This window comes from Lygodium microphyllum, chromosome 24, assembly GCF_053477565.2.
Source record: "Lygodium microphyllum isolate KBCC chromosome 24, Lygodium_microphyllum_v1.1.10, whole genome shotgun sequence".
NCBI classification, from domain to species: domain Eukaryota; kingdom Viridiplantae; phylum Streptophyta; class Polypodiopsida; order Schizaeales; family Lygodiaceae; genus Lygodium; species Lygodium microphyllum.
Window position 1 is genome coordinate 136,900,454 of NC_141158.1, and position 15,264 is coordinate 136,915,717.

At 41.0% G+C, this 15,264-nt stretch overlaps 1 protein-coding gene and 1 non-coding gene across 2 annotated transcripts in view; one reads left to right on the plus strand and one right to left on the minus strand.

The window, feature by feature from the left end:
• Window positions 1-534: 534 nt before the first annotated feature.
• Window positions 535-15,264, minus strand: part of LOC148015711 (keratin-associated protein, putative (DUF819)) — an 87,153-nt gene continuing 72,423 nt past the window's right edge. The window contains exons 4-6 of the mRNA XM_087665355.1: window positions 4,685-4,843; window positions 1,062-1,312; window positions 535-893 (exon numbers count right to left, since the gene is read on the minus strand). Of these exons, the coding sequence (XP_087521481.1) occupies window positions 570-893; window positions 1,062-1,312; window positions 4,685-4,843 (734 nt within the window). The 3' untranslated portion in view covers window positions 535-569. The remainder of the gene's footprint in view (window positions 894-1,061; window positions 1,313-4,684; window positions 4,844-15,264) is intronic.
• LOC148015712 (U6 spliceosomal RNA) lies at window positions 3,168-3,270 on the plus strand. The gene has a single exon (XR_015688550.1). It is a non-coding gene; the product is annotated as a U6 spliceosomal RNA (small nuclear RNA).

The following is a 15,264-nucleotide window of genomic DNA, read 5'->3' on the forward strand; positions in this document are numbered from 1 at the left end:
TAGGATAAAGGGGCCAATAGAGTCATCTAGCTTTGTCCCGTTGACTTTTTTCAAGTCACATAAATAAATTTTTTTAATAGTCCGAGTACATACATCATAGGACACTCAAATATTTTAACATGGTTTATCAAGTAAACTCAATAATAATTAAAGGGTTCATAAAAGAGTGATAATGAGAGGCAAATAGAGTGACAAATTCCAAAATATTTATGTAAAAATTACACGCTCAATTGTTTGACTCAAATTAAGCTTACAATACATAAAGATTTGTGTTATAGCTTGAGTGGCTAAAAAGAATGCATTTTGTATGCAAAAAATTGTCACTAAATTGGGGTGGGATGCAATAAATTCTTTTCAAGTCAACTACAAGTATAAACGTACTAGGCTAGCACCTTCAGTGCTTGTTTTCACAAGCTCTTTGCAAACCAAAATAAAGACCATAACAGCATACAATCCTAGAAAATATAACATGATAGATTGCTTCAGATTCAAAGTCTAGAGAAACCCATACATGTGCACACGCAATTTCCACTGGCAACAAGTTGACTTCACATTAATCTCATCATTGTTCACCAGTGCTTCAAAACAGTGATGCCCAAGAAGATTGAAATGAATGTGGCAATGGCAACTCCAAATATACCAACAAGAATGCCAGGTATAATCAAAGACTTCCAACCCTTGGCAGTGGCCAGGCTAGCAGCGGTGGTAGGACCACCCACATTCGCATTCGACGCTAGCAATAGTTGCTTCTGGTCAAAACCCAAAAAGTTGCCAATGCTTAAAATCATGGCCAGATGAACTGCAATCTGCACCAAGCTAAATAGAAACAGATAGGGCGCTGTTCGAAAGACGGTCGATACACTTGCACTTGCACCTATCACTGCAAAAAAGATCTGAAACACAATCCAGGAATGATTAGCATTAGTGCAAGATTTTGCCCGACTTTGCTTATGTACTAACATAATTGCAAGGGTTTCTCCAGCAGGTGCTAGAGATCCTGCCCATGAAGGGCACAATGTTGCCAAAAAAACATACCACGTAAGGTCGAGGATTAGGATTACCTGTACTAACATAATTGCAAGGGTTTCTCCAGCAGGTGCTAGAGATCCTGCCCATGAAGGGCACAATGTTGCCAATAAAACAACCAAGACAGTGATGCAAGGAATATTTCCTCCAGGAATACCCAAGGACTCTGCAATATAGACCCCAACCGTACATATCGCAGCAGATAAGGCCAACGCACTTGCCATTTCATAAAGATAGGCACGTGGTCCTGGTTGACTCTCTGAATCTCCTTCGGTCAAAGCATCAACTGGAAGCAGAAGCTCTATTAGTCTCAGTAGTATCATATGAAGAGAAGAGACAGACAACAGAGAACACAAATAAAAAATGAAACAGCAAAGACAAAGAGATTGCAAGAATACAATTCACCAAGGGATTACAAAAGTGTCTATTTTAGATAATCAACTAGAGGAAATTATAGCAAGCTGATAATTTTTTTTGTTGTTGAAAAAAACACTTATTAGTGAACATGGCCAATGGTCTACAAAGTTCCATCACACTAACCTATCTTGAATAGTCTCTCAAGGTATGGATGATGCCAAGCCATATAAATTTGCTAGGGAACTCCTCTACTACCTCTCAGAGACTATTTGACCAAACCATGTTTCCACTATGCCAGTAATTACTAATGTTGCCAATTGTAATCTATCATCAGCAGCATTCTACCTTTAAAATCCTCCCAATATGCTAAATAGAATTCAAATGTTAGACCATCCCAGCTTGGAGATTTCAATTTTCCCAAAGCTTTTAAAGGACCATCTGATTTTATATCCATGCAAAGTTCCTCTGACTTGCTAGCTTTTGTAGAATCAATAATCCAGAAACTGTATTTCAACATTGACCCCAGCATCAAAAATGTTAGATATTGGAGTCCCTTGGTCTACTGGACCATCCATAGACTTTGGTCCAAAAGCCCATCTTGCATCCTTTGCGAGCCAATAGGATGAGAGCTTGGTCCATTTCTATGAGATGACTCCTGACAAGTCTCAGCAAGTTGAGACCCACCCCACCCTTCCACGTGGCCATGCAGCCAAGCGGATTATCAATAGTGGAGCTACCCATCATACAACACCAATTCAAGATGTCTTCATCTCGCAATAGCCTACAACTGGAGATGACCACTGCGTTAACAACTTCCAATGAGTCTCAGCAAGTTGAGACCCACCCCGCCCTTGCATTAACAACATCTTGCCAAGGTTTAAGGTGTTGGGACAATTCCATTTGACATTGAACAAGGCCAGAATCTCCCCAAAGTAGACAATGTTTTCCTTGTTCCCCTATTGGGCACGAGTCTTTTGTCTGTCCCCTAGCTTTGCCTCTTGGGGAGAGTTGTCTTTCTCACCAAGACCAAAGTTGAGCAATTGATGAGACTACAGATCTAGTGGCAGGCCTCTATTTTATGTCATAGCTCCTGTTTCAACCAACAGCTAAAGGCTCTAAGTTCCATAGGATTCATGGCTTAGCTCTGCCAAAGCTCCTTGCAATGAAGCACGTCTTTGGCATTATCAGTCAAGGCAAACTATAACTCTATGAGTTGTCGAGGCACCAATTGGCTGATGGCCTGCCATGCGCAAAACTAGTTCTTGATGTGTGTCACCTCGGTCCTCAATCTCAGTGGCAAATCTTCCATAATGTCTTCTTATTATGGATAATTACTCTTGCTATATGCAGGCCTATTTCTTAAAAGAAAAATCTAATGCTTTCTCATCTTTTGCTACGTGGGCTAGGCTAGGTTAGCTACGAATTAGATAGATGCCATACAAGGATAAGGAGTGACAATGGTGGTAAGTTTATGTCATAGGAATGTGAAACTTTTGAGATGCTTTAATCTTGTTAGTAACATTTGATTAATTTAATAATGAAATATGCAAGGTTATAAGGCACATGTGATGCACATGGCTGAAATTAGTTTTCAGAATTAATTTATTCTGAAATCTAATTTTATGGCTGGAAATTTCTGGAAATGGGAATTCGAAGGCTGCCACTTGGCAAACATACCCATACAACTTAGAAAAACGTTTTTGGGGCTGGTGGAGAGCCATTCAACATTGGCAAGCTGTGAGAGAGAGAGAGAGAGAAAGAGAGAGAGAGAGAGAGAGAGGGCAGTCTCTTCGGAGACATCTGATAAAATTGGAACGATACAGAGAAGATTAGCATGGCCCCTGCGCAAGGATGACATGCACAAATCGAGAGAGAGAGAGGGCAGCTTGTCCATTTCTCTGCACAGAAATTAGCATTTGCTACAAGGGACAACGTTTATGAGGCTCGGGACTGCAAGTAACTACATTTAATGCAGTCAGATCAGGGCAACAATCAGATTGAAGGCATTTCTCGCAAAGAATCTCTAATTTCTCTCTCATTTCAACATTTTCTCACCTCCTCCACCTTGTGCTCAATCATTTTCAACATTTCTCAGCAGATCTCAACCAAATTTGATGGCTAACAGGGAGAATTCTATTGTAAACCCTAAATCTCTGCAGAAATTAGGGTTTCGCGGCCAGCTTGAGACCTCTGCCATCAGTCACAAGCATCATACACCGAAATCAACACCTGAAATTCAAGGAATTGTCCACGATTTCAAATGTTAGCTCATCCATTGTGAATTGGGGTAACATTTTGGCCAATTGTGGATCCCATTTGTACAAGTCATGGGTGAAAATCAAGGGGCGATTGGCCCAAAGTGCTTGCTGATTATTTGTACAGCAAGGGGCTTTTGGATCAGCAAAGGAGATTGTGAAATCTCAGCTTGTACTCAATCCATTGGGAATTCAAATTAAAGAAATACCAAAAGGGGTGCCAATTTTGGGGCCAACAAGATATCCAATGTCCAAGATTGCTAAGGTAAAGTGTGCATTTCAATGTATGCTCTTTTATTAATTGTTGTAATTAAGTGCTTGATCAAGTTTTACCACCCTCTCTAAGAAGGAAGGCTAGTTTCAGCTTCTCTCCCAAGAATCTTCTGAGTTCTTCTATGAGCATGGTATCCAATGCTAGCTTACTCAACCAACTTTCCATTCCAAAACAGAGTAGTTCAGCATAGGAATCACACTCCACACCATGATGAAGATGGCATGACCCATATTTGTTGTAGCCGAGTTGCCAGAGCACTTGTGATAATTAGCAATAAACACCTTGGTGTACGTTTTGAAGCAACTCGACCCTTCAAGGCATTTTATGGCAATCGTCCCCTTCAATTTCCAACCTCAATGTGTTTGGCAATTGTGCATACATGCACTCAACATATCACAAACAAGGTAAGCTCGAGCCCCAATCTAGGATTCTAATTGTTGTAGGGTACTCCTTTGAAGTAAGGCTTCTTGTTTTACAAGATTTCATTTCATTCTCCCTTCGTCCACCCCCCCTCCCCCCCCCCCCCTCTCTCTCTCTCTCTCTCTCTCTCTCTCTCTCTCTCATTACTTCATTCATTACTTAAACCACCAGTGGAACCACCTAAGGAGATACTTTTGCTGAATAATCTAATATTTTAATGTGGTTGAAGTGGTTGTCAAATCACAAAAGTTTGTGCCTTTAATGGATGTAGACCTCCAAAAAGCTAGATTGGATGATCTTACACTCACAATTTTCACTATCACATACACACTTACAAGCTCCTATGCATTACCTTCACTATCATCTGAAGTTGTGTCCTTTGGCACTCGAGATGCAAGAGCAAAAACTGTTGTGAAATAGAGCGCACATATGAGATTATCTGCAGCCAAGCCTGCTGCTAATGCAGAGGAAGAAACTTTGAAAGCCTCTGATACTGCCACATAATTGACAGCTGCAGAGAGGGGAATCAAAAAATTAGACAAATAAGAAAGTAAGAGGATCCAAAAACATTTTTAAAACATATTCGTATTCATTTACACAGCTCCCATGAAGTAAACAATATGAAAAGATAATCAACAAAGATGTTCAAGCAGATATAAATCAGTTCAATGCAAGAAGTAAAGACAATAATGGGCATACAATGCAGTAGATTTTGTTGTCATGAGATTATGCAAAAGCATTTCATGGTCCACATGTCCCTTTAATCCTGTTATTCCATTAGCTGCCTATTTGTATTGCTTTTCAGACTATTTTGTAGTTTGATTCCTCAAAGGCTGCTATAAATGGATGTGTATACACTTGTTCTTATCACTGTAACCTTATAACATAATCAATCTTGCCAATGACATGGCATCTAGTCCCAATGCACTGTATTAAAAGCTTTTGCAATATCAACTTGCATCATCATGCATCCCGTTTTGTATATTTAGGCATAAGAATTTGCAATAGCATCTTCAATGCACCCCCTTACTAGAAACCCACGGATGCAGGCCACTATTTAACATGTTTTAATTTCATCACCAACATCTTAGCATAAGCTTATGTGAGTGTGCAAATAGAAACAATAAACACGTGTCAATGAATGCAAAAAAGAGGAATGAACCAAAATGATCTGAACAATCACAGCATACAAGGAGAAGCCTCTGCACGTGTGGAAGGATGTTCACAATAGTGAAGGTGTTGGACTGCTGCAGCAGGAGTGAGGAAGATGCAGTGATGAGGAGAAGAATGATGATGAAATAAGAGGGTGAATGCTGGACTGGTTGTGAGAGCAAGCAAAAGGCTGCTATATAAAGCAGATCCTCCTCCAAACCGGCTGCTGCCTAACAGGGCCAACATGCCTGAATAATGGGCCCACCTGCCATTGTCAAGTCACCCAGAAAATGGAGACTAAAATGCTGCACAAAATGCATTGCAGTACAACATAAACGCAGGCATGACAATGCTAGGCAAGGAATGCATGGATGTCAAAGCTCCAAATGTCCCCATCAGACTTTGACTAGGGTTCACGAAGCACACCAAATTGGCCCTCAACGTGAGCGCCCCTTACGATGGACCTAACCACTATGTCCTCAGTTTCTCTCACCAACCTTGACCAATGATCTTTGAATTTGTCTCAATCATACACTCAAACTAGTGTGTTTCAAGCATACAAAGCTGCAATCACTCCAATGTTAACCAACATGACATTGAGAAATGCATCCATGGTGTCTCACTACTACCACACCGCAATCAATGAGTGAGGATTCGTAGAAGACTATCAAATTTAAGTATTTCAAACACATGTAAACTTACTGTCCATAAACTCCAATCTCTGACATGCATTTACCCTAAGATTGGATGCTAAATTTAATGATGTTAGACCTATCCCTAACTTAACTCTGAAGGAATCGATTAGGCACGGAGATCGAGGTAGACAGTCATTACGCGCAGTGAGAGAGACAGGGAGAGTGCGAGAGAGCAAAGTATAGAGTGAACACGTTTTTCGGTACAATGACGAGTGTACCACTTTAGGTTTTAGATAGATATATGTATGAAAGTACAATGTGCTAAGGGTGTGTTCACACCCATGCACATATAAAAGGCACGATGGCCCTTTATTCCCAACAACCTCCCACCTAAAGACAATGTGCCTTAAGAGGAGAAAAGAATCAGCTAAGTCTAAGTATGTACAAAGCTGAAATAAATATATCTATCCAACTCCCATCATCTGTCAGCAATAAGCAAACCGCTCTGCTGGAAGACCCTTCGTGAGAAGGTCTGTAGGATTATCATCTGTATGCACTTTGACAAGCTCAATGCTCTTGCTGTCAAGTACATCTCTAATGAAGTGATACTTCACCTGTATGTGCTTTGTCTTCGCATGAAAGATAAGATTCTGTGCTAACATGATGGCACTCTGACTATCACAATGGAGAACAGGTAACTCTGTGATGCCAAGCTCTCCCACCATACGTGAAAGCCATAAAGCCTCCTTGCATACCTCAGTGGCAGCTACATACTCTGCCTCTGTAGTAGACAATGCAACACACTTTTGTAGCCTAGAGATCCAAGAGACCGCTCCTCCTATGAAAGCAAACACATACCCAGAAGTGGACTTCCTGCAGTCCACATGACCAGCATAGTCTGCATCCATAAAGCCAACAACAGATGCTTTCTGCTTTCCAAAGCAGATGCACAACTCCTTTGTGCCTTTGAGGTATCTCATGATACCTTTCACTGCATCCCAATGCTTCTTGCCAAGGGTTGCCATATATCTGCTAACCACTCCCACTGCAAAAGCAATGCGCTTTCAGGACGTGTAGCAACCATAGCATACATCAAACTGCCAACAGCTGAAGCATATGGTATCTTGGCCATTTCAGCCTTCTCATCATTAGATGTAGGGCTGCCCTCTACACTAAGTTTCACATATGGAGACAATGGAACCCCAATTTTTTTTTCCCCCTCCATATTGAAACACTACAAAACTTTGAAGATATACTCTTGCTGAGATAGATAGAGTAAGCCTTTAGATCTATCTCTGAGTATTTGCATGCCAAGAATGTGATTTGCATCACCCAGATCCTTCATATCAAAGCTGCCATGAAGACTTTGCTTCAATGAATCCAAGGCATGAGTATCCCTGCCAGCAATCAGCATGTCATCAGCATACAAAACCAAGATAATTAGGCTGTCATCTGCTACCTTCTTCGTGTACAAGCAATGATCCACTTGACTTCTATGAAAGCCTTGGGACTGCATGAATGTATCAAACTTATGATAGCATTCTCTTGGTACTTGTTTCAGCCCATACAAACTCCTTTTGAGTTTACATACCATTTGTTCTTTCCCTTGTTCAACAAACCCTTCAGGCTGCTGCATATATATGTCTTCATGCAGATCACCATGTAAAAACGCAGTCTTTACATCCATCTGTATGAACTCCATATCCTCAACTACAACCAAGCCCAAAATGGTTCTCAATGTAGTCATCTTGACTACAGGAGAGAAAATCTTACCAAAGTCAATTCCATGCTCCTGCTTGTATCTCTTTGCAACCAATCTTGCTTTGTACTTCAGTGAGGAACCAGAAGTGACCTTCATTTTGTAAACCCATTTACATGGAAGGGTTTTCTGCCCTTTAGGCAACTGCACCAAGTCCCAAGTGCCATTTTTTTCAAGAGATTCCATCTCTAACAGCATGGCTTTATACCATTTCTTGTTGTCCTGTCTGTCCATTGCTTCCTTGAAGCAAGACGGTTCACCACAGTCTATCAACATGACATACTCAGCCACATTAATTGCACCAGGAACAAATCTGTCAGGTTGTCTAGTAGCCCTAGACGATCTCCTAACCCAATGGTCATTGTTTGCCGGCTGTTCCTATAAATTTCCATTTTCAACATGCTGTCCTGGCATTTCAGCCTACAAATCAGCATTAACAACTTGTTGTCCTGGTTGTTTCTGCACATGTAATGGCTCATTTTCATGGGCAATAGCTGGCTGATCATTTCCTGCATTTACAGGTTCATTTACAGCAGGTATTTGTTGCTGTACAACAAGTATATTTTATTGTCCAAAATGTATTTCTTCCCGAAATACAACCCTACGGACCTCCTCAGTCTTTTCGGGTTGTTTGTGCATGCAATCTTCCCGGAAGATAACGTCATTGATGCGTACTATTTTCCTTTTCTCGGGATCCCACAATTTATACCCCATTTCACCCTCGTCACCATATCCTAGGAAAATGCATTTACAGGACTTTGGCTCAAGTTTGCTGCATTTCTTGGGGAACTCCCCCTCCCAAAGACATGTTTGGTGACCGATTAATCAAGTGAACGGCTGTCATAACAGCCTCTGCCCAAAAGCCATGGGGTAATGCAACATGAGACAGCATCGTACGGACCTTATCCTGTATGGTCCGATTCATATGCTCTACAACTCCATTTTGGGGTGGATTATGAGGGACAATGAGCTCCCTCTTTATCCCTTTGTTGTCACAAAATGCCTGAAAGGCTTTAGACACATATTCCCCACCATTGTCAAAGCAAACTTAAGTGTCTTATCTGTTTGATTTTCAACCAATGCTAAGAATTTTTTAAACTTGTCAAGCACTTCATCCTTGCTATGAATAGAGTAAACACATACTTTCCGTGTAGCATCATTGACAAAGGTGACAAAATATTTCTTTCCCTCTAAAGATAATCCTGGCATTTAACATACATCTGAATGTACTAACTCTAGAGGAGAAGATTTCAAAAAAAGAGACATTTTGTGAGAAGTTTGTGCATATTTGCCATAAATACAATGATCACAATGCTCAAAATCAGCATAACGAAGACAAGGCAAGTAACCCAAACGGGAAAGCACTTTCATTCCTATTTGACTCATGTGTCCCAACCAGCCATGCCACAAAGAAACACTTGGCTGCTCGGTCACGGCAACAACATGGTCACGCACACTAGATACATGAAGTGGATACAACATATCACTCTTGCAACCTCTGGCAATAAACCTAGATCCCTTATAAATCTTCCATTTTCCATCACCAAAGGTGGTATGAAAACCATCATCATCTAGCTGCCCTGTGCTGATCTAGCTCTTCTTGAGCTGAGGTACATGCCGTACATGCAGAAGTGTAAAGACGGAGCCATGCTGAAACTGTAACTGCATACTGCCAATACCTGCAATCTCACATACATAGTTGTCCCCAAGATGGACAGCACCATGTCGACCCCCTGTATATGCGAAAAACCACTCACGATGAGGGGTGACATGAAAAGAAACACCTGAATCAAGAATCCAGGTATGCATGTCATCATCTGTATCTGCAAGTAGAGCATGTGCACCAAAATGTGAAGAGACAGAGTACATCACTCCCACTGTCACTATCATGAGTGATTACATTCACCTCTTCAATTTTTACACTGCTCTTCTTAGGTTGACTGTCCTTCTTCTCTTCCTTGCAATCATCTGTCTTCTTGCCTTTTCCTTTCTCTTTCTTTCATTTGTAGCAGTCACGTTTAAAGTGACCCTTCTTGCCATAATGATGGCATTCGACATCTTTGCCACGTGATTTACTGCGTTCCTTGCCATCATATTTGCCCTTTTGTTGTGATCTGCCCCTAGTATGCAAAGCACTGGAAGACTTGCTGGATATATTGTTCTGCCGATTCATCTCTTCCATAAGTAGAGCACTCTCTACATCAGCATACAAAAGGATCACATTAGAATTGCTCGTGGCAGTCCTGAATGTATCCCAACTCTCTGGTAGAGTGCAAAGCAAGAAAGTAGCCTTAAATTCCTCATCAATCATGAACTTCAAGGCAACCAGCTAGCTGAAAATGGAGTTAAACTCACTCAAGTGAGTAGACATTGCTGTACCTTCTTTCATACACAAATCCATAAGCTTTTTCAGCCAATACACTTTACTTGCAGCACTCTTCTGTGCATACAGTTCTTCCAGTCTAGTCCATATAGCATATGTAGAATCCAAACCTTCAATGTTGAAGAGCAAGGCATCAGAAATCGATAGCTCTATGGTTGAGCGTGCAAGCTCATTCAACTCATTCCAATCATCCTGATCCATGTCCACAGACTTTGCCCCTTTAGTTTTGTTCGGCTTTGCCTGCTTCTTTTGTAACAGGATATTGTAGCATTGTTTTTGCCACACTGCAAAATTATGTGCGCCTTCAAACTTCTTTATATGCATCAAATTACTGCTGTCATTGCTGCTAGCCATGGTTTTCAGCTCAAAAGTGACCCAAAAACCAGTAAATGCAGGCCCAAATTGTCACCCAAGTGACCAAGATACAAACAAGTACCAATCAGCAATAAATGACCACGCAGAAGTACAAATTTCAGATCTGTAATTCAGTTTTCAGAAGCACCAAACCAAGTGCTACAGCATTATCCAACTGATTACAGCTGTTCCAAAGGGCATGTACATCACTTTACATGAGAAATCCCAAAATTTCAGCTGCAATTTCTATTGTACGTGTACCCACGGGCATAAAATTTGACAGGAACGATCAAAAGCCCCAAAATTTTGTGCTCAAAAGCGTCAAACACACATCTGCATTTCCTCTATCATGCATAGGGCTGTCCAATTTTGCCAAAATGAAGCAATTTCAGCAAAACCCCCAAATTTCACCAAGTGTTGATGTCCAAATTGCGCGGAATTCAACCTGCATATACATAAAATGACCAAATGCTGCATAAATTTTGCCCAAATCACAAAAGCCCCAAATTGCACGGGGTCCAATGTGCCTCAATGTCGAGAAATTGGGTTAATTTCAGCCCAATTTGTGCATATACATGAAAAGCCCCAAATGTCGGGGACAAAATGTCACAAATTCCTGCAATTTCTGAGACAAATATCACTGTTGCAAAATTTAACCACATGGCACGTTTGGGCTTGACTTCAGTCGCAAATGCCACCCTTGCCAATCGCAATGTGTTGATATCGTTTCGTACAGCCAGGAGGCTTTTCAAGATCCCTCGTGGATACAGGGATTTATGGGGACAGCTTTTGATGGTGCTCCAAAGCAGACAACCCTTTCCTACCCTTGCTTCGGATCGTCCCTGGCACGACTGGGACTTTGCAGGCCAGCTGAATTTAGAAAAGGCTTCAGCTAACCAGGTGTATCATCTTCTAATTAAAGATCATCAATGGCTGGTTACTAAAGCTAATACTCTATGGGGATTGTGTAAATCCCGGTCATGGTGGAGGGTAACTGTGATGGAGGGCTGGTTAAACAAGACACCCTTCAAATATAAGGTCTTTCTTTGGAGGGTGATGATTGGTGGTCTTCTGCTTGCTTCAGCTCTTTCCAAGCGTCGAATCTCCAACCGCAACTGTTTCTTTTGCACCACCAGTGTGGAATCGACCTGTCATCGATTTATTTCTTGCCCCCTCGCTAAGAAAATCTGGTCATTCTTGTCAGCCGTTTGGCGAGCGGTGGTCGGTTTCTCGCTACGCCCGTTTGATTGGGTTTTTGTGCAGCCCAAATACCCCACACCGACAAAGCCACATATGAAGATCTTGTTTCACTTTCTTAGATATTGGGGCTGTTGGCATAACTAGACCATTCGGAATACTTTTCTTTTTGATTCCACCTATAATGTTCAGCGCCATATTGCTAGGCTTAAAGGTCTCTTGCATTGGCAGATAGATCTTCTCCAACACTCTGACATGCTTCCTCGGGAGGACTTACGTCCCTGGCATATGGCAATTTCCTCTGCGTCTTTGCCATGACTTTGTAACTCTTTAGTCGTTTAGTTCTTGTAGAGAGACAAAGTATTTTTACACACGATGGGGTAGAGCCATCGTGTATCTTGTAATCATGTAAACTTGTACCTTTTTCGTAATTAATACAATTACCTTTTACGGAAAAAAAAATATCATTGTTGCATCTTGCGCGCATAAAATCTGGACAAATCCCCAATTTTTCCAAGTCATGCGTGCACTAATTTCAATTAAATTGAAAAAATTTCACTAAAAATGTGAAAAGCCCCAAAATTTCTACACAAATGTGCACCGACTTTGCAATTTCTGAGTCAGATTGTCCAATTCTATGTTGAGATCCCCACATTCGAGAAAAGCCCCAAATTTCTGAGCCGATTTTGCAAAGATCTAAAGTCCCATGCTTACGCGTGTGAAACCCCATCAGTGGGTGAAACAATTATCAGAAAAAAAAAGTTTGAATTTTAGAAAAGAAAAAAAATATGACGGGTCAACGGACCCGTCAGCCATGTGATGTGACGCCCGCTAGACACGGCACCTCTTCATTGTCCCGTGACCTCCGTCCCGTGACGCCTCGTCATTGGCGTGCCTGTTTGGTACCCGCGTGCCCTCCCGCCTGGTCGCTGTTCCCTGTCGCCTGTCGCGCAGCTCGACTGGTCACGCAGTAGCAGCCTCCTCGTTCGTCATCGCTACAGCCCATCGCACGCTTGGTCCACGCCTGCTGCAAAGTCACTGCTTGCAGCTTACACCTGTGACTCTCCTGCTCGCCTTTGAGCTCTCGTCACCATACTGGTCTTCTGCCTCAGCCTGACGACCGTCTGTAACACCTTACGCTCTGATACCAGTTTGAAGAAATCGATTAGGCACGGAGATCGAGGCAGACAGTCATTATGCGCAGTGAGAGAGACAGGGAGAGTGCGAGAGAGCAAAATATAGAGTGAACACGTTTTTCGATACAATGACGAGTGCACCACTTTAGGTTTTAGATAGATATATGTATAAAAGTACAATGTGCTAAGGGTGTATTCACACCCATGCACATATAAAAGGCACGATGGCCCTTTATTCCCAACAAACTCAAAAAAGTGCACTTTGGCAAACTACAACCAGATCTTTTTATACTTGTTCACCTAATTGCTTTTACTCTTTCACAATCTCAAATATATGTGGTTTGATTCTTTTGGGGAGCTCTTTCTCATACTAAGAAATCTATGATAGGTCTAAAGTAAGTTAGACCTATACCTAACTTGACTAAAACTAACTCTAAAAGTAGTGACATAACTTACAAACTTAGTTGTATCCACACCACAAACTAAAAAATTGGATACTACCCAAAATTGACCAATTCTAACACTTTATGCACCAATGTTCAAGGGAATACTAATGGTTCCCTATGTCGTAACTTCCAAATGAGCACTATAGCCTGCAGATCAAAGCCTTGTAAAGTGAGCAATCGACTGATTTGTTAGCCTATGCCCAAAAAGTTGTAACTAAATGAAGGTAGATAAATGTGGCCTAGATGCTAAAAAGTTGAGCTTTGGTTATGGAGATAAAGAGAATGCATTAGGCTTGAAAACAATGTCCAAAATGCTAGTGCTGATTAGGATCATTGACAAAGAGAGATGCTGCCTTGTGAGAAAGGAACCGTGAGAAAGAGATTGCAAATGTAGATACACATGTTATCTTGCATTGATGAGGATGCCTTTAAATAGGCACAAAGTACAATTTTCATGTTTGAGCTAGAACTCATAATGAATTACATCACTACTTTCATAATTGGCTTAGCATGCTACCATGCTTTGGGACTAAGGTTCTAGTGAAATGCAAATAAATGTAAAAAACTCTAACCTACCCTTGCATACTTAACATGTAGGAGCTTGAGTCTTGTGCGGCCCTATCTATAGGATAATGAAACTAACCTTCCTTTCATGGATAGGTGATAATTCCCTAATTACAACTTAGTTACAGCAATAACATTTATTATAAAACTGAGAAATGCAAAATAACTTACAATCTTGGACAATAGACACCATGTTGGCCCCAAAACCGGCGCCCCTTTCAGTATTTCTTTAACTTAATTGAAGAAAAAGTTGATATACAATGGGGTTCTCCCAATCCCTTTCGGTATTCCAACTCCCCTTGCTGTCCAAAATGACCAGCAAGTCTTAATCTAATTTGCCCTTGGATTTGGGCAATCAATTGGTCTTCACCCACTTTGATGGAAATGAAAAATCCTCCAAATTCATTGATTTACCGGTCCCTCCACTTGAATTTGACTAAAAACAACTTCAGCCCTCTTGAATCCAAGTCTTCAAGCTTTCAATTTCAGGCACGCTTCCCGAGGCTGCTACTAAACCTTAATTTCTGCCTGTAGATTAGGATTTACAATAAAGAAATATGACATTCCTCAACCTCGGATGATCTCAATGCTTTAATCTTCGGAGCAAGGTTATATAAAGACTAGGAGATAAGAGAGAATGCTGAGGAGAGAGCAAGTTCACACTTCCTTTGCAAAGAACTAAAGAAAATCTTTCATTTACTATTAATACCCTATCTCAACAGCCTGTAGATGTTGTCACCTACTGTTGATTGGTCTTGTCCTGCCCCTAGCTACCTCAAAAGATCTTCCAATGGTTGCAAATCAAACCGGCAACATCTCCTCCCTCTCTTGCAGACTGGATATACTAAAATGTCTCTCTCCAACCTCTAAAGACGTTTTTCAATCTTACATGGGCATTTTTGACAAGTGACAATCTTTCCAAATGGTTTTTTTAGCATTATCCATAATTAAATATTAATTTTCTGTCTTTAAATATTGAAAATTAATCTAATAATTATTTTGGTGCCCTGAAAAATAATGTGATTAGCCAATAATTTAATTGGCTAGACAACTTTCATTCCCAAGTGTCTGTGTCATCTTTGACCATCAAATTGATATTAGGTACCATTAAACACCACTTCTCTAATGTCACCAACTGACACTTATGGCCAAATGAATGACCTAAGCCAAAAATTGGTACCAGATACCACCAAGTACCTGTGAGACATAACTTATAGTAACTTTTGCCTTTGATATCTCGTGATTTCCTCAAGTCCCGAGCTCGTAAATTCACTCTAACCCCAGTTGCATCTACATGTGCAACATT